This window comes from Pinus tabuliformis, chromosome 9 (assembly GCF_031772625.1).
Source record: "Pinus tabuliformis cultivar Carrire ecotype Pingquan chromosome 9, CPIR1, whole genome shotgun sequence".
Taxonomy (NCBI): Eukaryota; Viridiplantae; Streptophyta; class Pinopsida; order Pinales; family Pinaceae; genus Pinus; species Pinus tabuliformis.
The window spans coordinates 1,005,092,582-1,005,118,617 of record NC_142307.1 but is presented as its reverse complement, the minus strand read 5'-3'; the positions used below and the strand labels follow the sequence as shown (position 1 = coordinate 1,005,118,617).

Here is a 26,036-nt window from a genome sequence, read left to right as displayed (position 1 = left end):
TTGACAAAGGCAAAGAATATATAAATAAAAATTGAAATACACCGTTTCAATAGGATGTAACAAGACAAATTTATAAACTTCACAACACAATACTTACACCTGATTCTTGTAAAGCTTTAGAACCTCACTTTTTAGCTTTAGAGAATCGAAGGCAGCGATATTTTTCTCCACTTACAGTAATTTCCAAGGCACCATCCTGATTATCTTGACTTGATGCAGTACCCATAAGAACACTTTTCTCTTTTTCTAGGTTTTCCCTTTCTATTTTCAACCTTGCTTCTTGTCTAGCAATTTCAGCCTGTAAACATCCACCATTCAAGAAATTTACTTTGTTTGCACCATGAACAATAACAGAAAACAAGAGGATATTGCACTCATAAATGTACTTATGAGTAGGCATTTTTTAGTTTGCAAATGCTGAAAGAAATTAGTTCATAATGAAAAAGGATTTGTAATTTGTTAATAATATTGTGTTTACAGTCTGACTAATAGTTTTGCCAAACAAGGAAATGAACTAATAAATCCTCAGTACAAAACACTTAAAGCCCAAAAAAACAAAATCTACAACAAATCACCATGTTGTAGTCTATGGCCAATCATACACTAATGATATCTATAGTATTCACTAGTAAAACATCATCATCATCACTTAGAATCTGAAAAGGAAATCCACCCCTCAAATAGTTGCAATAAATGTACCCAGAATACTCAAATCAGCATTATCATGTCCACTATCTGGTTAGTTGCCTGTTTGATCTAATCCTCTGATATGCAGTGTCTACAGTCTTGAACCTTCAATCCTTTGTTTCAGCAGTTGCAGATCTGAAATTTTGATACGTGGTTTCCTAACATTTCAGGTTCCAAAATAGCATTAATATCTTGTGCAACTCTGTTATCAAACATTCTGTCCAAGAACTCTAAGATGACTCACTTGTGGTTTCCCACCACACCATGCTTGTTCAAGTGTAACATTTCTTAGCATTTCTGTTGGACTTGTATTCAGTAGATATACAAATGTATCCATGAGTTCAACCCAAATATCATTTCTCAAATTCTTGCCCTTTAGCATGCTCCTTCCCATCTCCACCTTGTCATGTCTCTACAACACCATTTCCCTGAGTATATGAGCAACATAGTTGACATGCCCTGAGACCTATAGTAGCTGTAAAGCCCTTTAAACTTATATTCACCTACACTATCTGTTTTGACTCTTGAGAGCTTTGATATTTCACTTCCACGGCCACTGCCACTTGATATTGTTTCCACTTTTGCCTTCCAACAATGGCCTTAAATTCATTGAACATTTGAAATTCCCTTGGCTCGTTCTCAAGAAAGTGCACTCAAATGTTCCTTAAAAAATCATCAATAAATGTCATGAAATATTTGCACCTCCCATCGATGGAGATTTCATAAGATCACACCAATCCCTATATGCCAACTCTACCTACTTAGTTGTTCTCTATGCACATCTTCTAGAAAATATTTCCTCATGTTGTTTGCATAACATACACTTCGCACACATGTTTCTTGCCGAAAAAGAGGCAAACCATGAACCATATTCAAATTCTTAAAAAAATTAGGCTTTGGTTGTTGAGGTGGACAATCCTCTCATGCCAAAGTTGACTATTGATATGTTCACACTTCAAACACTAAGGATTGTTGACCTATTGTCACAGTTGAAAGCTTGTAGCTTGAAGTGTTGTTTTACGGTTTACCATGTAGCTTCCTAAAAATAAATTCTTCGACAGTCCTAGTACATAATGTTCCACCAAGACTCCGGGACAGGGAGACGCGGGTGCGGGGAGACGCACAAGGGGGACGTGTGGAAGTACCCTCAAATTTTAGAGAAATTTAGGGGGGACGGGGGGGCGTCGGGGTATATATATTTTTTTCCTTTTTAATATATATATATATCAAATTCATATTCAATAATGAAAGCATAATTACAATGACACATACATAATTGAATTAAATAATGAAATACATTGATCCATACTCATCATCCTTACTAATACATACATGATTCATCCATAGACCACAAGATTCAATAATGAAATACTCCAATCAATATTCATTATTCATTATTCACCATTCTAGAATCTACATTGATTTAAAAATTAAATTCATCATTCATCATTTTAGATTCTAAATTGATTTAAAATTAGAATTCATCATTCATCATTCTAGAATCTAATTAGTACTAAGCAAAATAGACTATAATAGATACTGAAATCTGAATACTGGAATAGTAAATTGATATAACTAAAACTCAAAAACAGTGGAGTGATGAGTCTAAAAGTCACTCTAAAGTAGAAAGAGGGCTTGGTTCTCTTGATTAAATACTAATTCCATACCCTTGTACATGACAAAATGCAATGGAAACATTGCAATCCATCGAATCCTGAATTCCTGAAAAACTGTTAAGTCTGCTGGATTTTGAGTGAAATCTAAAATTTCTACTTTCTGCATATGAAATCCAATGAGGTCAGAACCACTCTCAAACATCCTGAGTCATTTCATGGTAATGTTAAAAATTTAAGTAAAATGATGAAAATGAAAGATAAAAGAGAATGTCACTTTTACTTAAGAATTTAACAATGAAAATGAAAGATAAAGGAGAATGTCACTTTTACTTAAGAATTTAACATTACCATGAATTGCATAGCATTAGTAGAGAAATATGCTCAAATACTAGGTTTTCCTTGTCATAAATCATTGTTTAAAAGCAAATTAAGCGGGGGACGCATAGCCCATATTGAGGGGGGACGCCTAGGCGACCCCCTTTTGGGGAGTCGCGTCACCCACATTGGGGACACATCCCCCCCGCGTTTCCCCAAAAGGGGGACGTGGGGAAACGTTTCCCCAGACGTCCCCCCGTCCCATGTGTGTGGGGTACCCTAGGGGACGTGTCGCCGTGGAACACTGCTAGTACAGTACATTACATCATATACCTCCTGAATTATCCCATATGCATCTTTATAACCATTTTCTTGATCCTTGACCATGTGTACTTTGTCATCCCCGACGGCAACTTTTACTCTGAATTTTGCAGTCATACAATGTGGAAAACCACTCTATTTAGTATTACGTGCCATCACCATGTGACTATTGGCAACTGCATTTATTAGGGTACCACTGGGACATGTTATCACTCAAAACTGCCTTGAGGATCTTGCTTTCAACAGGGTCAAATGAAAGACTTAAACAGAGTGCATAGTCATGTAATCACACTTCCTCTCTCTTGCATGTTGATATTTGTCATCCAAGAGGAGATTCGCTAAAATTATGAAGGCTGAACTTCAGATAATCAGGAAAAAGTGCCTCGCACCTGCAATCTCCTTGCTGTTCGGTTCAGATCTGCAAGGTATACACAGAACAGCAATATTTCATGCCCTGAAGATGGCATATTATCAATTGATTAAGATAAACTTTCAACATAAAACTGGTTCAATCAGATCCAATGCCTTGTAGGGGGAAATGCGGTCGAAGAAGCAAGAAAAACAATCAAGTGAATATGTCATATATGATCTGTTGAGAAGCATGCTCAGACAGGAACTTATTGCACATATTTCAGTGTGAATGTGCAGTGAGTGGTTCGAGACATGTCAAAAGTGACCACTTTGAAAAGTGGGTAATTAATACTATTTTATAATTCACTAAAGAAAAAGTGAAATATATTATGTTTTACAGTTGACATAGCCTAAGGAGTCTAATGAAGTGTAATTAATACATTAATGAGTTAGATTTAAACTGGGTCATACATCTCAGGATGAGATCAGGGTTTTGGCAGATTAGGGTTTTTAGTAAATCATAAATAAAACAAGATAGAAGAGGTAACTTACAGTGGAACAGATCTAGCGAGCAGGAGAGGAACCAGAAGTCAGTGAGAAGGCCATACAGCAGAACCATATATCATATTATCAAGCCTTAAAGCAGCCATACAGGTCCATACAGCAGACATGTGCTCCAGGCCATACAGACAAGGATTTTGGGTGATTTGTCTGACTGTACAGCTGCTGGTTTAAGAGCCTGTGGAGGTTACCTCGTAAGATTTGATCTAAGGAATGAGAAGCTGAGTTGAAGGAAAACTCATCTGTGTTTTTGTGTATTTTGTTTATGCTTCCCCCATTTACTTTTCCAGCTATTGTGTAATTGATGCTATGTTCAGATATTAGATTCAGCAGTAAAATAAATTCAGTTTGAATTGTTTGCCTTGAGATTATAATGATAACAGTCATCTAGGGCTAAAGATTTTAACACAATTAGCTCATTCAACAAGCTAAATTATGACAAAGAAACCATGAAAGCAATCAAAGGACTGAAATTTCATACACACACATTATTCCACTGCCATAAAGATTTAAATTCTTTCTTGACTAAACAGGGAAGAGCAGCAATATCTGATTCACAACAAAGATTCAAATTCATTCCTAAAGATTGAGATGAGTTCAAAACATGACCTCAATCTCAGATCTCATTACAATGGGAGAGCATGTTTGTGCCAAAGGTGACAGATCTCCAGGACTCTTGAATGTGTGTGTTTGTCTTCTAGCCAGAAAATGAATGCTAAAAAAGGGGAAATGGAGATCAGATGGGAGAAGAATGAGAATGCGAAGGCTCCAAAAAATGGCCAACCATTTCACCACTCCGAATACCCATTGAATAGATAGATTCTCCTTCAAATCAGTGCCTCATCTGGTAAGAAAAGAATGCGGCAAGATGGGAATAATTCCCGATAGAACCACCCCAGGTAGAATGCCCTTCCCCCTTCACATAACTCCTCATCTGTGCCAAGAATAGGTGATTGTGACTCCTGCAAGAGGTCTGCCATTCATTTGTCAAGAGTATTATGAGAGTGGAGAATCCATCTGCTAAGAATACGTTTAAGTCCACAGTCATGAATGAAGAAAGTACCCAGCCTCACCTGTGAATGTTGATCTTATAATGTAGAAAACAGAGATGGTAACATACATGAACAGAAAGTGTTATGGTAGATAAGCAAGCACAAATTTTGCTCATACAGCACCCTCCATCAACTCATATGCATGTTGATTAGGAAGAGTTGCAAAAGCAGAACTGAAGCAGTCCCAAATAGCACCTCAACTTCTGTTGAGTGCTGTGCTTTCTCTGCTGGTGTAAATCCTGACAATAAGAACAAAAATAGCTAAAAGGAATGCTCCTCGAGCTGATCACAGGCAATCTTAATGCATGTGTAACTCCCAAGTAATGCACCCTGCCTACTGCCAGGAATAGGAGTGTAATTCCCTAATTAACTCTTGAGTTGATGCTAGTAATAGCCCAGGAGTACACCCCCGCTCTGCATGAAGAAAGGTCAGAAAGGTCACTGAGAGGAACATATCCTAAACACACCCTCAACAAGTGTGCCCTTCTTCAACAGCACCTTCATCATCCTATCAGAGATTGGTTTTTAATCCAAGGTCACAATTTACTTTGGAAATTTTTAGACTATAAATATAATGGACAGTTCAATGCTCTAGGAGCCGCTGTAGCTTCTTTATCTTCATCATAGAATGTTCCGATTTCTTGACCTCAACTGGGTTTCAAAACATTGATATCCAACTATAAGTAGAATAGAATATCTTAACATTGATATCCATCTTCAAGTAAGAGAGTGAGGATTTTCACAGTTGATCATCATGTTGGAAATTTTCAGAATAACCTGTGTAATGGATTTGTAATCCATCCAACGTTTTGGGTGGACACTCCACCCATCATCAAGTAGTTTAGAATCTTTCTTTCAGACATATCCTCTTCAGCAGGAGCAGATAGAAGTTCTCTTCAAATGAAATTGTAAGCTTCATTCGAGGTTTTACTTTGATACTTGCACCCATAATAAGCCCTCTCCCAGACTCTTCAACATATGCATGAGTTCTGGTGCTGGTAAACTAATTATGACAGTCATCTTAACTTTTCAATACTAACCAGCATCTCAACCTTTTTGCAGATAGCTCTAACTGCACCCTGCCCTATATCAACAGCTTGCTGTAATAGCTCTTCACATGGAAAAATCACCATTAGCCCTCAAAAAATCGTATGGCATCAGCTTTGCATCAAGTCCAGCTCTGATGACTGCATCTGTTGCACAGTTGGATAGCCACAAACTCTTCAATATCAGATCAACTTGCACACCTGCAACTGCTTTTAATGCAATTCCAGCTTCCATTATTACCAGTGTTGAAAATATCGGTATCGGCAAAATATCGGCGAGGATCCAGAAAATATCTTATCGGCAATATCAGGGAAAATATCGGCAAATATCGGCAAACATAAAAAATGCATAATATATTCATTTTTTTCAAATTTTTAAACATATAAAGCAATAACAACATGAAATAAACACATTGGCACATAAATATGAAGAAAGCACTGATATATATGATATCAAATAGAAATGATACATGAAAGGCGATACCAAATCCTGCTGATCCCTGATAATTGTCCATTCAAGGACTCAAATGTGGAGAACCAATACAAAACAACATCACATAGATAAAAGCATCTCATCATCATGAGTTATATGTAGCATAACAAATAAAACTAGCAGCTATCTATCTGAAATCACTACCCTCTCCCTCTTTTACAGGAAAACATGATGGGCTGTTTGCCAGGCCTGCCCCTAGTAGTAGAAGGCCCTGACCCTGCCTCTGCACCTAATGTCAAATAATGAGTGCTAGGTATGGAGCTATGCTCTCCTATATCTATAGCAGATGGTGTTGATGCTGATGCTCCCACAATGTCCTCCTCCTCCTCCTCCTCCGAGTCCTCCTCCTCTTGCTGCCCCTATTCTAATGGATCATCTGGCTCTAACCATGAAGGTGACTCCTCCAAGATGGGCTCCTCAAACTCCACCCTCCACTGAGACAATACATCAATATTGTCTAAGGAAATGGCATCTGGATCCATTGGTGCTTCTATTTGCCTCACTCGAAGTCGGATGTTGTAATGCACATACACTAAATCATTGAGGCGTGCGAACTCCAACCTATAAGAGTGTCAAAAAAACTAATGAGTCTTGACTCTTGACTCTTGACACTTGAAGGTCATAAATTAAAAATTAAAAATTACAATAAGTGTAATTGCTCAACTGAAGGCTAGAGCTCAAAGTTATACTTGTTGCGCTTTTTTGCGTGTATTTTCTCAAATACACTCCAATTGCACTCACACCCTGAAGAGCTACATGTTTGACTCAAGATTCTTATGGCCAATTTCTGCAAATTTGGTGCCCTTGCACCATAGCTTCGCCACCAAATATCTACAACAAAATAAAGAAATAAAAAATTCAAAAACTTAAAACATAATTAAATTTTCAAATAAAAGTTACATAATTGAATTTAAAAAAAATAGAATTATAAGTAAGGAAATTCTAAATTGAAAATTCTAATTTCTAATGAGTGATGACTTGTCACTTACGTGGCATGAAGAGGGTCCTTTCCCTAATAGCATCATCAAAGCCAAATAGGCCAACACAATCCCGATAATACTGTATCTCGCGATTGATTTTGCTACGAAGCTCAAGATCAGGTACCATCCTATGAATACAGGAATGGAGCCCTTCCATCACCTTGCCATCAAAATCAAAGCCGCATTTGTATGAAAATGCGGGGTTGAGGAAGAGTGTTGCTGCATGAATGGGTCGATGAAGCATCCCTGTCCACCGACTATCAATCACATCCCATAACATCATATGCCTATCAAGGCCAGTAGAACCCTTGTCTGCATAATAAAAACGAATGGCCTCCTTGGCCCTATCCATGGCCTCATACAAATAAGCCATTGCAGGCTTCTCCCCATCTACCAATCTGAGAACCTTTACTATAGGTTCGCTAACTAAGCATGCTTCTTCTACTCCATGCCAAAACGTCTCAGAGTATACCATTTTTGCAATGGCTTTCCCGTCCTGTCTCCTACTATACCTACAATTACGCCAGTCATCAAACACAAACATTTGCTTTAACTCGAACTGACATCGAAGCAAAGACTGAAGAGTAATAAAGTTTGTGGCAAAACGTGTGATTGCAGGACGCCGCAACTCCTAGTTTCTAGTGAACTTCCTCATGAGGCTAAGAACAAAAGCATGGTTATAAATAAGCTTCGGGACGCTCCTAGCCATATCAACCGCCTCCTTGATGAAGGAGTGTTTCCTCGTATCCTCAAGCAACAAATCAAGACAATGTGTTGCACACGGAGTCCAGAACAATGTGTGATGCCTCTCCATAAGCATCTTGCCGACAGACACATAATTAGCTACATTGTCTGTTATGACTTGCACCACATTCTGCACACCAATCTCCCGAATGAACCCATCTAACAACTCACATATCGTTGTTGCATCTTTGATATGTTCTGATGCATCCACCGATTTAATAAACATGGTACCTTTAGGACAATGTACCAAGAAATTTAAAAGGGTCCTACCTTTCCTATCTGTCCAACCATCAGACATCACTGTGCATCCAGTAACTTCCCATGTTTTTTTCAACTCCGCCAATCTAGAGTTGATGTCCTGCTTTTCTACTTGAAGAATTGGCCCCCGCAACTCCTCATATGTAGCATTTTTGTACCCTGGGCCCACAACAGCAATAGCATCACACATTGGCTGCCAAAATGGATTGGTTTTGGTGATGTTGAGAGGTAAGTCGCTCCAGAAAAGACACCTCCCCATGACTCTATCTGCTTCTTGCTTCTCCTTTTTTTAACAAGCGATTTTATGCCAGGTTGTGATCCATGTCCTGTTCGTGGAACAAAAAATGATGACCTCGCACTAGTAGTAGCAGGTGATGATGTGCCAACTGTGGAGCCCCTCACACTACCCTCAACATCAAAATCAGGAGAAGATATCCCGAAAGATCTACCTGCACATTCAGCTTTGTTTCTTTTTGTCTCTTCCTTCTTTCTGTCTTTTTCATCAATTGCCTCAAGAGCTTTTTGTATAAGCTCCGAACTAGAAACTGTACAAATCCCAACATCATGTCCAGTGAGTCTAGTCAGATGGTATTTCAGTCGTGTAACCCCTCCTGCCATCCTGGTCCCACACAATTTGCATGTAAGATATGCCCGATTTGTCCCACCATCAGCGTCCCCATACCCCCAAAATGGGTCCAAGGCTTTTGGCATATTTGAATTTTGTAGTGAGCTAACTCAAACCTAGGGCACCAAAAAAAAATTGGAATTAATAACTTAATAGGTAATAACCACATCATTTTACAAAATAATTTTTTTGCTACATTATTTGCAATGTGAATTCAATGAAAAACCATAAATGACAATAAGAGGGCCTATTTGAAAGTTTAAAAAAAAATGGAGTTTGCTCTCCAAATATGGAGAAAAGTTAAAACCCTTGCATTTGCTCATGGGCATGAAAATCATAGCAAATGGAAAAAAAACAAGCAAAATGATTGTAGGCAAATAGGCAAGCAAGAATAATCCTAAAACTATCAAAAAATTCATTAAAATAGGGGTTTATTTGAACATACCTGTTACTGGAAGAAATGAAATTGTCTCACTGTTCTTCAAGCTTAGATCAACAAAATCTTCGTTGTTTGTGGCAATAATAACTATTCAACACTCAAACCCTCCTTGGCAGCAAGCACATAGCTCTCCCCTTCCTTCTCCAGCAATCAGAAATGAAAATGATTGAAAAAAAAAACAAAATTGGACTTTTATAGCCGCGGCGGCAATTTTTACTGTCTCCCGTCGATATTTTAAGTCGTAACGCGATATTTCCCCAAGCTATCGCCGATATTTCGAAAATATCGTGATATTTTCGGGGAGACAAAATATCGCAATTATTTCTCGACGATATTTCATCTCCCCGAAAATATCACGATATTTACGAAAATCAGCGATATCTCAACAATATTATATACACTGATTATTACAAGTGAATCAAGAGAATGTCAATTGGGTGTAGCTCTGGCTGTCGGGAGAAATGTTGCTATACTCCCGACCCGAGTTCAATTTCTGCATGTGACATGTTGAGCTCATAATGAGTATATCGTGTAATGGCTTTGAGCCTTATTGTCTGCGCAGTACCTCGAGTACCAAAACATGTATATTCCTCACATGGAATTTAAAGATTGTTGGCATTATGATACAAGTATGATACATGTGTTGTCCTTGATGGCAACTCACTCAAATGACAGATCATGGTGCAGCAGGTAAATAGCAAAGAATTAGTGATCAGAGAGGTATACGCAGGTTCACTGTGACAAAGAAGCGTATACACGCAAGTTAGCAGAACAAAAGGCGCGTATGTCGTACACACGCAGTTTCACAGAAGGGAAAGCGTGTACATGTTGGAAGACTAAGTTTTTGTCTATGGTATTCGGTCCATGATATTTGGTCTAAGGTATTGACCCCAGGTATTTGGTCCAAGGTATTGGTCCTAAGTGGTTTTGGTCCATGGTATTGAGAGAGGCCTAAACCTATAAGAGGAGAAGAAGATCATTAGGCCAAAGAGCAAGTGAGCAATATCTGACAAAGTGTGAAATCTAGTATGCAGGTTATGGGTACGTGATGCTTTGCAAGGGATGCACCTATGTGGGGAATGAAGGTTGATCATGAAGAGTAAAATGCATTATCATTATATGGTATGATCATGAATAGTTCAAATCTGAATACTAACGCATGTCTTATCCATTATATCTGATGTTCTGGGTATATCTGAAGTTGAGAATTGCAGTGAAGGTATAAGTTATTATTTTCAGATCTGTACGCTGGTTCCCTTTGGTGAAAGCGCGTATACACGCTGGTTTGACACAGCCAAGTAGCGTATACATTATGAGATTTGATATTTAAGGTTGTTGTTGGTTCTCGTGGTTGTTGTAGAGTTCTGGGTTCTACTCTATGTTCTGGTGACTGTGGCTTGATGACAGGGTTTTAGTGATTCGATTGTTGGGTGATTCAGAGATTGATTGATTCAGTTTTGTATGCAAAGGAGATTGATTGATGCAGATGTTTGATTGATGTTATTGATGGATTCAGTCTAAAAATTTATGAAACTTGGTCCTTGAAAGAAAAAAGAAGGTTGTAGCCTTCTGTAGGTCGGCACCTACGTACTAGTACACATATCATCTAGTACAAAAGCTAGGGGGGTTGTAGCTCCCTTCCAAGAGTAACTGGAGAACGAGAGCAGGTTGTAGCCTTCTACAGGTAGAAGCCTGCGCACTGGTATAAGCCTGCACTAGTGCAAAATTGTAAAAGAAGTTTCTTAGTATTAAAAGAAGATAGAGACGATTGCAGCAGGTGGTTTTCACCCACATTGGGTTTCCACCTTATATCAAGGTGTTCATGTGTGTTTCTTATGTGTGATGATCTGTACTGTTTTTACTGCGCCTGGTTACTGTTTATATCGTTAATGAAGATCAACATATTAAGGATTAACTGAATCATAAGTTTACTAGATATATGCTAGTTGCATTAAACGCAGTTGCGTATACACGCAGGTTCCCTTAACTGAAGTAGCATATATGAATCTGAAATGAAAAAGTTATTGACTTACTAATACTGATTCACCCTCCCCCCCTTATTATTATTTCCAACAAAGATATGCATCATGGAAAAAAAAATGAATCAGGAGAATGCAAGATGTCATAATTCAAAACCTTTAGGATGTAAGCTAAATTACATGAATCCCAAATAATAAATTTTCTTTGGTTGAAAATTTGCTAGATTGGATGCCAAAGAAATCTGCTTCTCATATGCTTACTCCTAACAATGATAAAACCCAATGAGCAAGCTTCAATAACTTAGAAAATAAATTAATGCTGCTGGACCAACTTCACCCTTCTACACATGCTTTTTGAATCTGCCACTCAAATCGTTGCAATAAATGTACCCAGCAGACTCAAATCAGCATTATCATGTCTCTTAAAGTGCACCCCTTATTGGCACACGTGCATGGTGATTTAATTGGTTGGTGACTGATTGAGAGGAGGACAATGGTTATATTTCAGCATTAACCTTTGTGCAAATGTGTTGAGGTTGCGGTCTCTTTTCTACTTTTGGAGAACTTTATTGGAGGGCACAAATCTAGAAGATGGCATCTAGCACATTCATCCATGGTAATGGTTACCTACGAACTCACACAAGTGAAGTGGTTGCACACATGCACATTCTTGGAGGGTGCATTTCATGTGGACATTTGACATGGTTTAGTGCCTATTTTTGATGGCGCATCTGTTTCATGAGCAATTTTTGGTGCATACACCTATTTTTGGACGAGGGCGAATTGGCTATTTTCCACGTGTTGTAACATGGTTAACCATGGATTTAGGGGAGATCTAACTGCTCCATTATTTAAATATTTTTTTGACTTGTCTTGGAGTTAGTTGGAAAAATAACATATTTTATTGTAGAGATTTAACTCACTATATAAAAAGAAGTTTCTCTCCATTTTCATTTGTAATTGGGTAATTGGCAATTGAAGAATATGGTGTTAGAGAGTGAAAAGGAAGGAATGAAGGAAATGTAGGAGCTTGGAGATGATGTTGAGTTTCTCTTGTGTACCAAACCTTTGAAGACTAATGAAGCATTGAGGTATTGATCTACTTTGTTGTGTGGTTATGCTATGCTTTTCAATTGGTGTTTATATGTTATAGAATCTTCTTGTTATCATACTTATGTGAGCGCTTAATAATGCACTCAATATTCACTTTGGAATAGGCAATGTGAGGTTCTCCCTCCTGTTTATTTGTTGTTCTCTTTTTGTACTTGTTTTCCATTTTCTATCAAACTAAGTTGCAGATTTGAAAGAAAATTTTAGCCATAAAACAGTTCTTTCATATTTGTATTGATGAGTGGCACCCTTAGCCCATTTATTTTCAGCAAACATCTTAGGTAAATTGCATCAAACTAGTTTATTTTACCTTAAATACACACCCAAGTGATGAATGTATCAAATAAGTTCTTTTATACAAAAGGTTGAACACAGTAAACTAACCCTTTCACCCATATAGCCTACCTCAATGTAGTTGATTGTAATACACTAGTTCTTTCATTTAATGTTGCATTACTCCATTAGTCCTTAAAATTGATAGGCACTAGTCTTACATCAACCCATTCCTTGTTCCCCTCCTTTCCCTTTCATTTCCTTTCCATAACCGCCTTTCCATTTCCACAACCACATACTATTACTACAACCATTTACTCTTCATTTTTAACCTTGAGCCCCCACTGAGTTGGAAAACAGCCAACCAAAAGAGAAAAGAACCACTGGGCGACAGTGGATGCTTTCCTAAAGTTGCACAAAACTAACACCTTGGTGATTGGGACTTCACATTGTTGTGGGTGATAGATTTTGTTGTAACACTATTCATCTTGCATTTGGCAATGGCCCCACATTATTTTATTTGCACAGTGGAATATAAACAGCAGTAAATCACACGTGCACAAAATATAGACAACTTTTTACTGTTTTCAACCCAACTTCGTTATATTAATCAACATATAATACAACAGTCTAGGGCTCCCGTACCATGGATAATGGCCCTCAAATATCCACTAGTACAAGAATACAGAACTGGGGTTTGGTGTCAATTCATCAACAACCAATCTACCCTCAACAAGATACTCTGACCATCTAGCTGTCACATGCTCTCTCAGCTCCTCTCGGTCGTACATTGTACCTGCCCGGTCCTTCGGCCCTCCTTTCCCTTCAACATTGATCTAAAACAAGACAGACACCCACAGGGATCTCCTTCAAATTCGACCTCCTTTGCTGAACTCGACTGCTCCTTCAAACTCAGCCTTCTTACTGAAACAGATCGATCCCTTCTTGGTGTGATTTTCCCTTGAGAAGATGGTAAACTCAGCCTCCCTAGCTGACCTCCCAAGCCTTCTAGTTCAGCCTCTTCATGAGGACTACATCTCTTGTATCCTCCATGATCAAATGAGTTTCTACACTCGATATCTAGCCTTATGCTAAGGCCTTCTTTATATAGACTTCCCAAGCCTTCTTAGGACCCCTCTAGACCTTAGGGTTTCGATCTTCCTTTTAGACTTGGGAAACCAATTTTAATTTCCCTTTAATTTTTCTTTTTGAATTTTAAACCCCAACTGGGTCTAAAACCCCTTCACTTGGATATTTTGCTAACAAAAGCCTTTTTGTGACCAAAATTTTCACAAACCCCATCTGGGCTTGTGGAATACCTCCCAAGCTACACTTTTCAACACATAGGCGCGATGGAAACTCCTAACATCCAAGGCCAAAGGAAAGAAGCTCTAGATAAGTCTCTAGCAATTCCGTTGAGGCTAGGGAAGAACCCACTGGAGGGAAGCCCTGTTTGGGAACCATTTGGTAGTAAACCCTCTGACGCTTTGGGTGTGTCTGAACTGATGTGTTGTTTGAACTTCGGCACCTCCGCAACAGTCTCGAGGGTACCGATGGCCTCCCAAAGGGGGGTTGAGTGGACACCCGAGGTCTCACTGCTCTACTATCTGAAATACCCTAGAACTCAGTGCGTCGCTTGTTGCTCCGATTAGTTGGATCAACATAAAAGTATGCTGTGATCATTTGAATCGTCTCCGAGTGAGGCGGTGTATGTAGGATCTAAGATCTATGTCTAAATATCTCTCTGATGTGTTGAAATTTGTAGCTCAAGCAGGTACTTTTGCACAAGCATTGTGTCTAGGCATGCAGAAGTTGCCCACATTCTCCTTATAACACTTGCTCTAGGTTGAGCAAGTTGTTAATGTAACTTAGCCTAACTTAGGCAAAAGCACATATTAGTATGTTGGCTTATTGAGCTAATAGAAACTTAGGAAAAGTAAAGTAATTTACTTTAGCGATTTTGTTTTAATCTTAACCATTGATCTCAAGTAAGGCCAAATCTAATCTCAGACATCAATCACTTTGTGTTAAAATTGACAACTAGGGCCAAACTCCATATGGGTCACCTTATTTATGACAGCTGATATTTTTCTCGGATTCCTCTCTCCGAGAGGTGTAGGATTGATCTAAAGATCATCCAATTCTAAAATGTAAAATGAAGATATGAATTTATTTGTATTATTGACAAATTGTCAAGGTCGACCAGCAAGCAAAACAAGCATTTTAACCCCCATCTCATCCTCAGTGTTGCATATAAAAGGAGACCTCAAGTCATTATTTGATCATCTCATCTCATGGTCTCTCTCTCCACTTGTTTGGGTATGTCTTCTCAAAAGGAGGGCATGGTGGAAAGAAAGATCTCAAGCCCTAGCCGCAACCAAGAAGGAGCCCTAAGATAGCGTGAAGGAGCCTAGAAGGACAGCATGGGAATTTCTGTGTCCTGTAGGTGACAGCGTGGTGAATAAGGTTGTTCTAGGGCATGAACCAAGCTCTAGTTTAGGTGTGTTTGCTAGGCAGGGAAACCACAGCCACAAGGAGAAGTAATTCGTTGAAGACAGGTCAGCGTAGGGCTAGATATGTATGCGGTTGGGTGCTGGCAGGTGCAGACGGCTAGGTCGAGTTCATGAGGAATATAATTGTTGTTGTTTGGGATCGTTTGGGTAACACTTGTGAAGGTCGAAAGCTACAACAAGTTGTTGTGCTAGGCCACAGGCCATAGCACACAACTAGAGGTTGTGTTAAGCGCTGTCATGGGTGGACAACACTTTTAGGAGGCAACATGGCATGATAAGAGGGTCCCCAAGGTGGACTGCAACCCTACAAGGGCTTGTTTGCTGACTGTGTGGCGGAACTAGGGCTGCAAGACATGCCCTAACCAGGAGTGCAGCGAACAACAGTGCAAACAATGTTGCAGCAGTGTTTTGTGGAGGGATGCTAGATTGATGGTATTTGAACTCCTCAAGGGTATGTCGTAGCTCTCTTAGGGACTATTTGAACATTGTCAAGGGAGTTTAGGGCTGGAACAAGTGCCCTAACCAGAACAATGATCAACTGCGGAATGTAAACAAAATTATGAGCAATGTTTGGGCTGATTGAGCTTACTGTTGAAGGCCGAAGTTGACTGGGCTTGACCGAGCTACTTAGAGGAAGAATTCTACCCTGTTTGACCAGCATTGACTTTTCTGGTCAAGGCTTATCTGCTGCTGTCATAAATTATCAGAATTGTAATTTGTACTATCTCTCTCTCTGCTGAACTATTGAAGAATATAAGAAGAATTGATCAAGGGTTTCCCCACATTGGGGTTTGTCCCTAGCTGGTGCCACATCTTGTGTCCTCTTGTCTTGGCTTGTCTTCTACTGTTTATGTTTATGTTCTATCTGCATTTTACTATCATGTTGATGTGATTGCTAAACTAGATATTGGTATTGGTCTCATAAAGAAATTGAAGTAAATTGCTCTTAAGCATATATAGAACATACCAAAAATTAACACTTTGGAATTAGGGTCAGGGTTAGGGATTTAACTCAATGTAAAGTTATAAAAGCAAGGTAAGGAGAGGAGAAAGACACACAACAACAACACAAGATTGAGAGGAGGCGTCTCAATGAGCAGTGTGTTGGGTCTAAGGGAGTGTAGAGAGGCAAGAGATCTATATTTGCAAGGAAGAATGAGCAACGATCTAAGGCGAATTTGTTGGATCAAATCCAAGTTATTGTATCTATATTTTCTAAGGTGGGCCATTATCCCAGGACAAGAGCCCGCGTAAGTTTGGAATTGTTAATTAAAAACTTGTTGGGCAGAAATATGTTTACATCATTATGATTGAGATCCCTATATTTACTTCTGCTAAATATTTTGTTAGGAACCTAGCTATGTTTATTCAGTAAGTTTTTGCTAAGAATTAAATACCGGGTGTTAGGTTTAGAAAACTAACAGTGTATCAAAGTTGGAACTTTGAAGAAAAAAATAAAATCAATCTTGGAATCGCAGGTGCCAAGTTCGTATTGGATCGTCGAGGTCGGGTTTGGCCATGATCATACAAGAAAAAAAACTTGGGGGCCAAAGTAAATTGGTCGAACGACCGAAGAAGAAAAAAATTAAAGGGCTGAAATTTTTTTAAGGGGCACAATAAAAAATTAAAAAAAAAAAACTCACATGAGGACTGCAATTTTCTTCTTCATCAAGAACAAGTTGATTTTGGCAAGGTTTGATCATTTAGGCAAAGATAGTTACCAGTCTCAAGTTTGATGATCGTTTGGATGGGTTGTCTAACTACAACATCTAAAAGGAGAGAATTGTGTCGATGGTAAAGCAGAACGAGATATGGGATTTTGTAGCACAAACTCATATTCATCCTACCGATGCAACACTTATGGCCACCCATAATAAGAAGGACGTGAAAGCTAGGAGGATTAACTTAGACGGAGTGAAGGATCACATTATTCCTCATATATTTGGGAAAAAAAACTGCTAGAGAAATGTGGGACGCGTTGCCCAAATTAGACCACAAAGTGAACCATTACCGAAAAGTGGTGTTGAGAGAGAAACATAGGAACACCAAGATGTCCAAGACTGAGACAATTTTTCCTTATCTCAACCAAATATCTCAAGTATGAGATGAGCTAAGTAACCGGATTCGTCCATATAGCCCGGCGAACCGGAATCCTGCGTGTCTGGTACGATTCGCCCAAAAATCGAATCCTAAACAAATCCCAATTTTGGCCAACGAATCCCGATTTTGGCCAACGAATCCCAAAAAAGTGACTGTCGCGGGTTTAAAAAGGCCGCATTTCTTCATTTCATTCACGTTGTTTATCATTTGGGTCTGCATTGTTTGCGCTGCTTGCAAGGAGAGAAGGGTTTGGAGCAAGGAGCTAAGGGAGTATAGCATTCGGCAAGGAGATTCAAGCACCAGTTAAGTGCATTTCAGCTCCATTTTTTTACATTTCTTATTCTATTACAGCAGTTTGTATATGATTTTTTGTTTACAAATTTGTGCATATTTTGTCTATTTCTTTTACAGTATTCATGGCTCAATCAAAGGCAGCAGTTAGGGGGCAAAGGAAGGGCAAAAATGTCTCCATTGGAGATGCCCCTCCTCCCCCAATATCATCAGAGTTTTCTATTTCTATTTTCCATTGGCATTGCACCAGCACTACCTATGTAACACATTTTGATTTGATGACTTAATGAGAAAACTACAGTTGTCAATGTGTTTATCTTACTATCTTGTAGTTGTAAGTTGTCTTTCATTTATGAATTATGAATCATGATTTATGTGACCACTTACATGTATTTGAATTTTGTATGTACTATGCATGTTATAGATGAAGATCTATGTTTGAAATCAATAAATTTGTATCATTAATTAAAATTTGTGTAAGAAATATATATATATATATATAACGAATCCTACGTGTCCTGTTCCGGGGGGTCAATGTGTCCGAATCCGATACTACGAATCTCGAATCCCCGTGTCAAGTGACTTAGGAGACGAGCTTATTGTAGTAGGGGAGAAAGTGTCAGACTCAAAACTAGTAAGGACAGCTTTGAATAGGTTCACATAGCAGTCAGGTGCCTTCGTTAAAGGAGTTGTGGCACGGGAGAATCTCCCAACTTGGGATAGGTTGTGGGATGACTTCACCTAGGAGGAGACTCATGAGGATGCTCTACATGGCAACTACATAAAAGATGAAAGGGATGAGGAAGCCCTTTCAGGTCATGTAAGAAAGCACAGAGGAGATGCCAAACTGAACAAAGGAGAGGGAGAATCCTCTAACGATGGAAAGAAAGACATGAGCAAAGTCAAGTGCTCTGCATGTCACAAGTCAGGCCATTATGTGAGCCGGTGCCCAAACAGAAAGAAAGACAAAGGGAGAGCACAAGTTGCAGCATCAGCAGAGATTGAAGAGTTTGAGCCGGTGCCCAAACAGAAAGAAAGACAAAGGGAGAGCACAAGTTGCAGCATCAGCAGAGATTGAAGAGTTTGCAGCAAAATTTGAGGAGGATTTCTCATTAGTGGTTGCCTGTCTTTCTGGCACTAGTATTAGAAGTGCCTGGTTTGTGGACAGTGATGCATGGTTCATGGATAGTGGAGAATCTCGCCATATGACAGTAATGAGGGAAGTGTTCCTTAGTATTTCAAAGACAGATTCAGACATGCATGTGAAAGTCACTACGAGTACCATACATGCAGTGAAAAGGGTTGGAATAGTGTTATTCCAACTAGAATCTAGAGGATCTTTGGAGGTGGGAGAGGTGTTATATGTCCTAGAACTGAAGACAAACTTGCTCTCTCTCAAATCTAGAGGACGAAGGGCATGATGTTGAGTTCCAAAAAGAACAAGTATTCATATGTTCAGAGGGAGCTACCCAGGATAGACACAATAGTCAGGCTTGGTGTCAAGAAGGGTAAGTTGTACAACTTGCAAGGCCAACCTATAAGCAGATCCAAGGGGATCTCGAATCGAGGATCGATGTTAGTTGACAACGAATGAGCGAGAGGCTTTAAAGACTGAGTTGAGATCGAGGACTCAATTTTTCTAATCTAGAAGATGGGCAGGAGGCCTCTTCTAGATCTGTGAGAACCAGTTGGTATGGGCTAACACTGATGGATGCTCATGTGCAGCCTCCTAGGAGCATGGTTGGGAGAAACAAGGTTTCAGATCAGATTCCAAAGCAGGTAGTAGGGAAGTCTTCCAGTCCAAAGGGAGTAGCTACAACAGTGGATGATGTGATGGGATTGGAGACAAATCCAAGTGGAGTAGATTCTTCCAGAAGTACCTTCTTCACTAAGAGGGAGTGTTGAAAGTTGTAGCTCAAAAAGGTACTTTTGCACACACCTTGTGTTTATGTGTGCAGAAGTTGCCCACATTCTCCTTTGAACACTTACTCTAGGTTGAGCAAGTTGTTGATATAACTTAGCCTAAGTCTAACTTAGGAAAAAACACATATTCATATGTTGGCTTATTGAGCTAATAAAAACTTAGGAAAAGTAAAGTAATTCACTTTAATGATTTTGTTTTAATCTTAGACATTGATCTCAAGTGAGGCGAGATTTAATCTCAGTTGTCAATCACTTTGAGATTGGGATTAGGGTTAGGGATTTAGCTCAATGTAATGTTATAAATGCAAGGTTAAGGAGAGGACAAAGACACACAACAATAGCACAACATTGAGAGAGGCATCTCAATAAGTGATGTGTTGGGTCCGAGGGAGTGCAAAGAGGCTGGAGATCTAGATTTATAGGAAAGAACTAGCAACAATCAAAGGCAAAACTGTTGGATCATATCCAAGTTATTGTATCTGTATTTTCTCAAGTGGGCCATTATCCCAAGACTGGAGCCCACGTAAGATTGGATTTGTTAATGAAAAACTTGTTCAACAAAAATATGTTTGTATCATTGTGATTGAGATCATTATATCTTCTTTTGCTGAATATTTTTTTAGAAACCTAGTTGTGTGTTTATTCAATAAGTTTTTGCTAGGAATTAAACATTAGATATTGGGTTTAGAAAACTAACATAATGAAGAGGACTAGGCATCTCTGGTCAAGATACCGAAAGAAGGGAGAAGCATAATATTTGACCATAATGCCCTACTAATGCCATGCAATTAATGGTAATGTTATCTTTCAATTTCATCCTTTTACTTAAATTTTAGTGCTACCATTAATTGACTTAGGATGTTTGAGATTGATTCCAAACACATTGGATTTCATATGGAGAAAGTAGAATTTTACATCCCACTCAAAATCCAGCAGACTTAACAGTTTTTTAGTATTTCAAGGTTGGGGGGATTGCAATGTTTCCATTGGATTTTGTCGTGTACGAGGGTATGGAACTAACATTTAATCAAGAGAACCAACCCCTCGATGTACCTTGATGTTAGTGGCATTGATTGTTGAACTCCTCTATCATGATACTACTAAAAATGTACCCATCGGTAACAAAATCTTGACATGACATGCTAAGCTTTTTCTATCTTATTTTAATGCTTAGAGGGTGATATTGATAACGAATATCCCAATATAGGCAAAGATTTTGATGGTATGGAGGTGTGGATGATAAAGGCCATCTAGGGCCTGTTTGTTGATGTATTTTTGGTTCGGAGATGGATTGCACTGGGTGCTATTTTGGTTATGTGCAACCTTACATGCTATATAAATAAAATCCTTTGCTTATTTGTGTATAAATTGTTTAGATTTATATGGATGAACATGAATATATATGTTTTTCTTTAAAATTCGAGTATTTTATGTGTTTTTCGTTGACCAGTTTTTTGGTCCAGTTTTTTTGCCAGTTTTGGTCTGGTTCTGACCGGTTCCCAGTCTGGGGGGTCTACCAATTTGATAACCAGTCCAGTTCTAATAACGTTAGTCGAGATAGACTTGTCGTATTAAAGAGCTGTCACAAAATTTATACAACTTTTGACTGAAATTCTATTGATATACAGTCAACGTACTGCTGTTGTCCCCATAGGTTAGGGAAAATTCTCTTCAAGCCAAAATTCAAATAGTCTTTAGGAACCAATCAACTCAAATCATGAAATGTAACAAGGAAGAAAATATCTTGCATTGCAAATTGCATAAGTTAGATAAAATCTGGTCAAGGTGAGCCAGTCAGTTTATAAAGTGAATACCAATCTGCTAAAGACAGCCTAATCTCTAAAGAACCAAGAACTGCAATACATTGTCAAATTCTTGCATTTCTCTACGTACCGCTGTTGTCCCCATAGGATAGGGGAAATTTCCTCGAGCCAAAATTCAAATGTTTTTAGGAACCATTCAAGTCAAATAATGAAATGTAACAAGGAAGAAAATATATTGCATTGTGAATTTGATCAAGGCCAGCCAGTCTCTAAAAAGAGATTACCAAACTGCAAAAGACAGCCTAATCTCTAAATGACCAACAACTGCATTCCGTCGTCAAATTCTTGCATCTCTTCCTACTTTTCCGTTTATTATTCTCAATAATATCATTTGAGAAATTGCTTACCACAATAAAAACTTTATATCTTCCATAATTGAAATAAAGATCAAATAGGTAATTAGTATAAAATACAGAACAAAAAAATATATATATATCCCAAGCAATTTAAAGAGATATTAGATCTTGACAAATCATTTACACTGCGAGGCTTCACTCTTGTTGTCAATCGTTCAGCAAGAACTAAAGTATTACTGTTATCTACAGTTCTCATTTTACAACATAAAACAAAGTTAAGATTTACTCACCCATACAAAAGCTTCACAATAAATGCATATCTGTAATTTTGTTAGATCATATCATGAAAGTGAGAGATGCACTAGGTTGCCTTATCAATTTAATATAAATTTCTTGTGCTCCGAACTTTCCCTTGATCATCATATAAATTGTATAATCGCAATCCTTAAATTTAAGATCAAAGAAAATTCTAGGGTTGAATATTTGCCATTTTTTATTTTTACCATTTTTTTGCCAAAATATATTGACGAATTTAAAATGAGTATTCGCCCAAACTTCTATATTATGAACTTGTTTTACTTGAAAAATTGTCCTATTTTTATAAAATATATGAAATCATTAGATATTTAGAAAATTTTAACCAAATCTTCATAGTTAACATTTTGAGGATTCTAAAGATTCAGCGAGGTTTCTACACTTACAACAGCAATATAGTTCCTTAAAGTTTACATGTTCGAAAAGTTCTATCTTTTAACTTCCATAATCAATTTAGATTACCCTATAGTTATTGGCATTTAGGTAGATGTTGTAGATTACCTTATAATCATTGATGTTTTAGATAGATGTTGTAGATTACCCTTGGGTACATCCATAGATTAATTAAATTCTAGATGATATTTCCAAGAGACAGTATCTCGGGATTGATACAAGAAATGGGTTTTATAGGTCAGTCCGGACTTTCTTTTCCAATATTAATGAAAAGGTCTCAACTGCAGAAATTCAATGATTCAGAGAGGGAACTAAATAGCTTGGATTATTTCCTAATTTAGAATTGAGACGGAAACTGAGGCCAGCATATTCTAAGGGTAATCTGTGTAAAGGTAGGCAGAGCACGCTGCCCAGTTAAAGCGTTGTCACTCCAAAACAAGTGCAAATGAAGCCATACAAAGATGCCAAATAAAAGTGCAGCAACTACTAAGTATGAAACTGTTAAGTTTGCGACAATAAAAACAATTTTGAACCTGTCAAGAAGACATTATAGAAATCAACTGAGCTGAAAAAAAATCCCGGTAATATATCTTGGGAAAAACCATTTAGGCATTTTCCCCTTGTTTTAAGGATGGTACCTGGAGTAAATCCTAAATTCCTCAGGGCACAAGACCAGGTCAACAACTCATGAATACATTGAATAGATTATATATAGTTCATCAACAATGGGTTCACTTAGAACAAACATGTCAGAAAGTGGGATTTGAACCCAGGTGAGGAGGGTAACAATTTTTCCTCACAACCACTCAAATTACACCAAATTGACAGCTAAGCTTAAAATACACATGACTCTGGGAATCAAAACAGTGCTAGGTAAGAACATGCAACTTGCAAGAATACTAGAATATGCAAACAACAGTTGCAAGAATACTAAAATATGCAAACAACAGTTGTGTGGAATTTATATTAAATAAAGAGAAAACAACATAATTTTATTGATGTCCACAAATGACTAAGGAATAGGCCAAAAGAATACACTCGCCACAAGACTGGGAGTTCTAGAACACTCCTAAATGCTAAAATATAATCGAAGTAGAAGAGATATCAACGACACTAAAAGAAGGAAAAAAGCATGAGCTAAGCTAAGCAAAGCTGAAAAACCCTAATAGGTTCGAGGCCCTGGCTCAACATTAGGGCATAACTGGGAAAAACAGTCGAGGCAGAGGAAGGAGAAGACGCATTAGAGGGATAGAGAAACTTAAAGAATACTTAGGGTGATAAAATGTCTCTGTTGAAAGTCTGGGAAAAGAGATTATAGAGGTATCTCAAGGACCTTCGACAAGCCATGATGACCAAAGGGACAGGTTCGAGGCCCTGGCTCAACATTAGGGCATAACTGGGAAAAACAGTCGAGGCAGAGGAAGGAGAAGACGCATTAGAGGCATAGAGAAACTTAAAGAATACTTAGGGTGATAAAATGTCTCTGTTGAAAGTCTGGGAAAAGAGATTATAGAGGTATCTCAAGGACCTTCGACAAGCCATGATGACCAAAGGGACTGCTTACGTCTGTTTATGCCCCAAGCCTCTTTAATACATAGTTATAGTACACTAAGACATGCATTTGGCAGAAAATTATTCTGCGGCGCTTACTATGACAAGAAGGAGGAGAAGAAGAAATTAATAGATGTCTAATAAATGAAATTCGAGGTCACAAACTTTAGAAAAAAGAGAAGCTAGGTCTTATAAAGAATTCAGTAAACCGGAAGCATTGGCAAACAAAATTGATGTAGGATCTAACAAATTCTAGCCCAAAGTTATATAGGATTGTGAAAGAAATTGACAATTATATTATAAAGAAATGTCTGGAATCTTCAAACTTAGAAAAGAAAAAATAAGAAATGATGATTTTCTTTTTATATTTACGACCATTCTAAAGATTGACAAAGGTTTCTAGTTAGAATAATTCGCCTAAGAATTTAGGGTGAAACCCTAACCAACAATGGACCATAAGAGACGGAGCAAGTTGTAAAGGCATTATTGCAAAGCATCTTGTGTCGATCTCTGCAATAAGACTGTATCATACGTATTTATTCGTTGTATACTTTTTATTTAGAAGTTGGTTTCTATTGTTTTATTTCATCAAAAAAAAGTGTTTGGACTCATTGCCAAGGTAGGATATCCAAGACTGAAAGAGATTTACAATTAAATGAAGATATTTACCTCCCTGCGGGAAAGTTCAGCTTTCCAGGCGGCCTCTCTTTCAGCGACTTCACGTTCTCGTTCCTCAATGTAACTCTGCATCTCCCTCTCCTTCATAATCCTGTCCTGAATATCAGCGTCCAGAGCTTCTTTCAGCTCTTTTACGAACTTATCCACCACGGCCTTGATGCGCAGCGACATTGCTTAAGAAGATTCGAACCCTGAACTTTCCTCTTTCCTTCGTCTAATCTGAAAATCCCGACCCGCAACGGGATTGATACAAGAAATGGGTTTTATAGGTCAGTCCGGACTTTCTTTTCCAATATTAATGAGAAGGTCTCAACTCCAGAAATTCAATGATTCAGAGAGGGAACTAAATAGCTTGGATTATTTCCTAATTCAGAATTGAGACGGAAACTGAGGCCAGCATATCCTAAGGGCAACATATCTTGCGAAAAACCATTTGGGCATTTGCCCCTTGTTTTAAGGATAGTACCTGGAGTAAATCTTAAATTTTTCAGGGCACAAGACTAGGTCAACAACTCATAAATACATTGAATAGATTATATATCTCATCAACAATGGGCTCACTCAGAACAAACATGTCAAAAAGTGGGATTTGAACCCAAGTGAGGATGGTAACAATTTTTCCTCACAACCGCTCAAACTACACCAACTACACCAAATTGACACACCATCAAAAAGTTCAGAATCGGGATCCTCAGAATACTAAGAATTCTTTGCCGTCGAAATCAGAAACTTTCACATCCTCAAGAAGGAGACAATTCCTGATCGGCTAACTCCGAAAGTCTCCAGTGACTCCTAGATAGACGAGTGGGTCCGGAAATTCCTCAATCTCGGGCTACGACGTGCCTTCAAACTACAGAATATGATCCATCGGAAGCGGGTGCCTGAAGACTGGGTATCAAGCTCATCCCTATCCTCCTTAGAAGCAGAAACGGCAGCAGATGCATTAGTTGAAGCCCTCCCTGTACCGGCCTATACCGTCCTGTTCGAACCAACTTGACCGTACCTATCCATCCTTGCGTCCGCGGTTTTGGTATCTGGATCTTTTGCTACACTGAATTGGACCGCATACTCTATGGTTTCTGTTTGTGGTGACCGATTCTGTGTAAGTGGTCTAAGAACAGGGCTGCTTCATGGGGTTAGGTTCGTCGGGGTGATTTAGATCACCATGATGTCCTTGTAGGTAGAATTTCAAGATAGTGTCCGTGTTGTTCGCCTGCTCGGTTAGCGCGCGATGAAGAGAAGATGTTTTCTTTCCCGTTCCCTTACTTCATTCGACCAAATCCTTCCATTGGCTTTGCGTTTG

General features: G+C 38.5%; 2 protein-coding genes across 2 annotated transcripts; both read right to left on the bottom strand.

Moving 5' to 3' along the window:
* Nucleotides 1-26,036, bottom strand: LOC149152120 (beta-mannosyltransferase-like protein). The gene is made up of 2 exons (XM_089438709.1): nucleotides 24,725-26,036; nucleotides 1-298 (listed from the first exon to the last, which is right to left on the bottom strand). The coding sequence occupies exons 1-2, from the start codon at nucleotides 24,902-24,904 to the stop codon at nucleotides 125-127; spliced, it is 354 nt and encodes a 117-aa protein (XP_089294835.1). The 5' UTR covers nucleotides 24,905-26,036; the 3' UTR covers nucleotides 1-124.
* On the bottom strand, nucleotides 6,166-9,269 carry LOC149152121 (uncharacterized). The gene is made up of 2 exons (XM_089438708.1): nucleotides 7,132-9,269; nucleotides 6,166-7,003 (listed from the first exon to the last, which is right to left on the bottom strand). The coding sequence occupies exon 1, from the start codon at nucleotides 7,964-7,966 to the stop codon at nucleotides 7,424-7,426; it is 543 nt and encodes a 180-aa protein (XP_089294834.1). The 5' UTR covers nucleotides 7,967-9,269; the 3' UTR covers nucleotides 6,166-7,003; nucleotides 7,132-7,423.

Coding starts and splice junctions, on each gene's coding strand:
- LOC149152121 (XM_089438708.1), bottom strand. CDS start 7,966: ATGTTTGTGTTTGATGACTGGCGTAATTGTAGGTATAGTAGGAGACAG.
- LOC149152120 (XM_089438709.1), bottom strand. CDS start 24,904: ATGTCGCTGCGCATCAAGGCCGTGGTGGATAAGTTCGTAAAAGAGCTG. Junction 299..24,724: donor CTGAACTTTCCCGCAGGGAG/GTAAATATCTTC, acceptor GGATGTTTACAG/GCTGAAATTGCTAGACAAGA.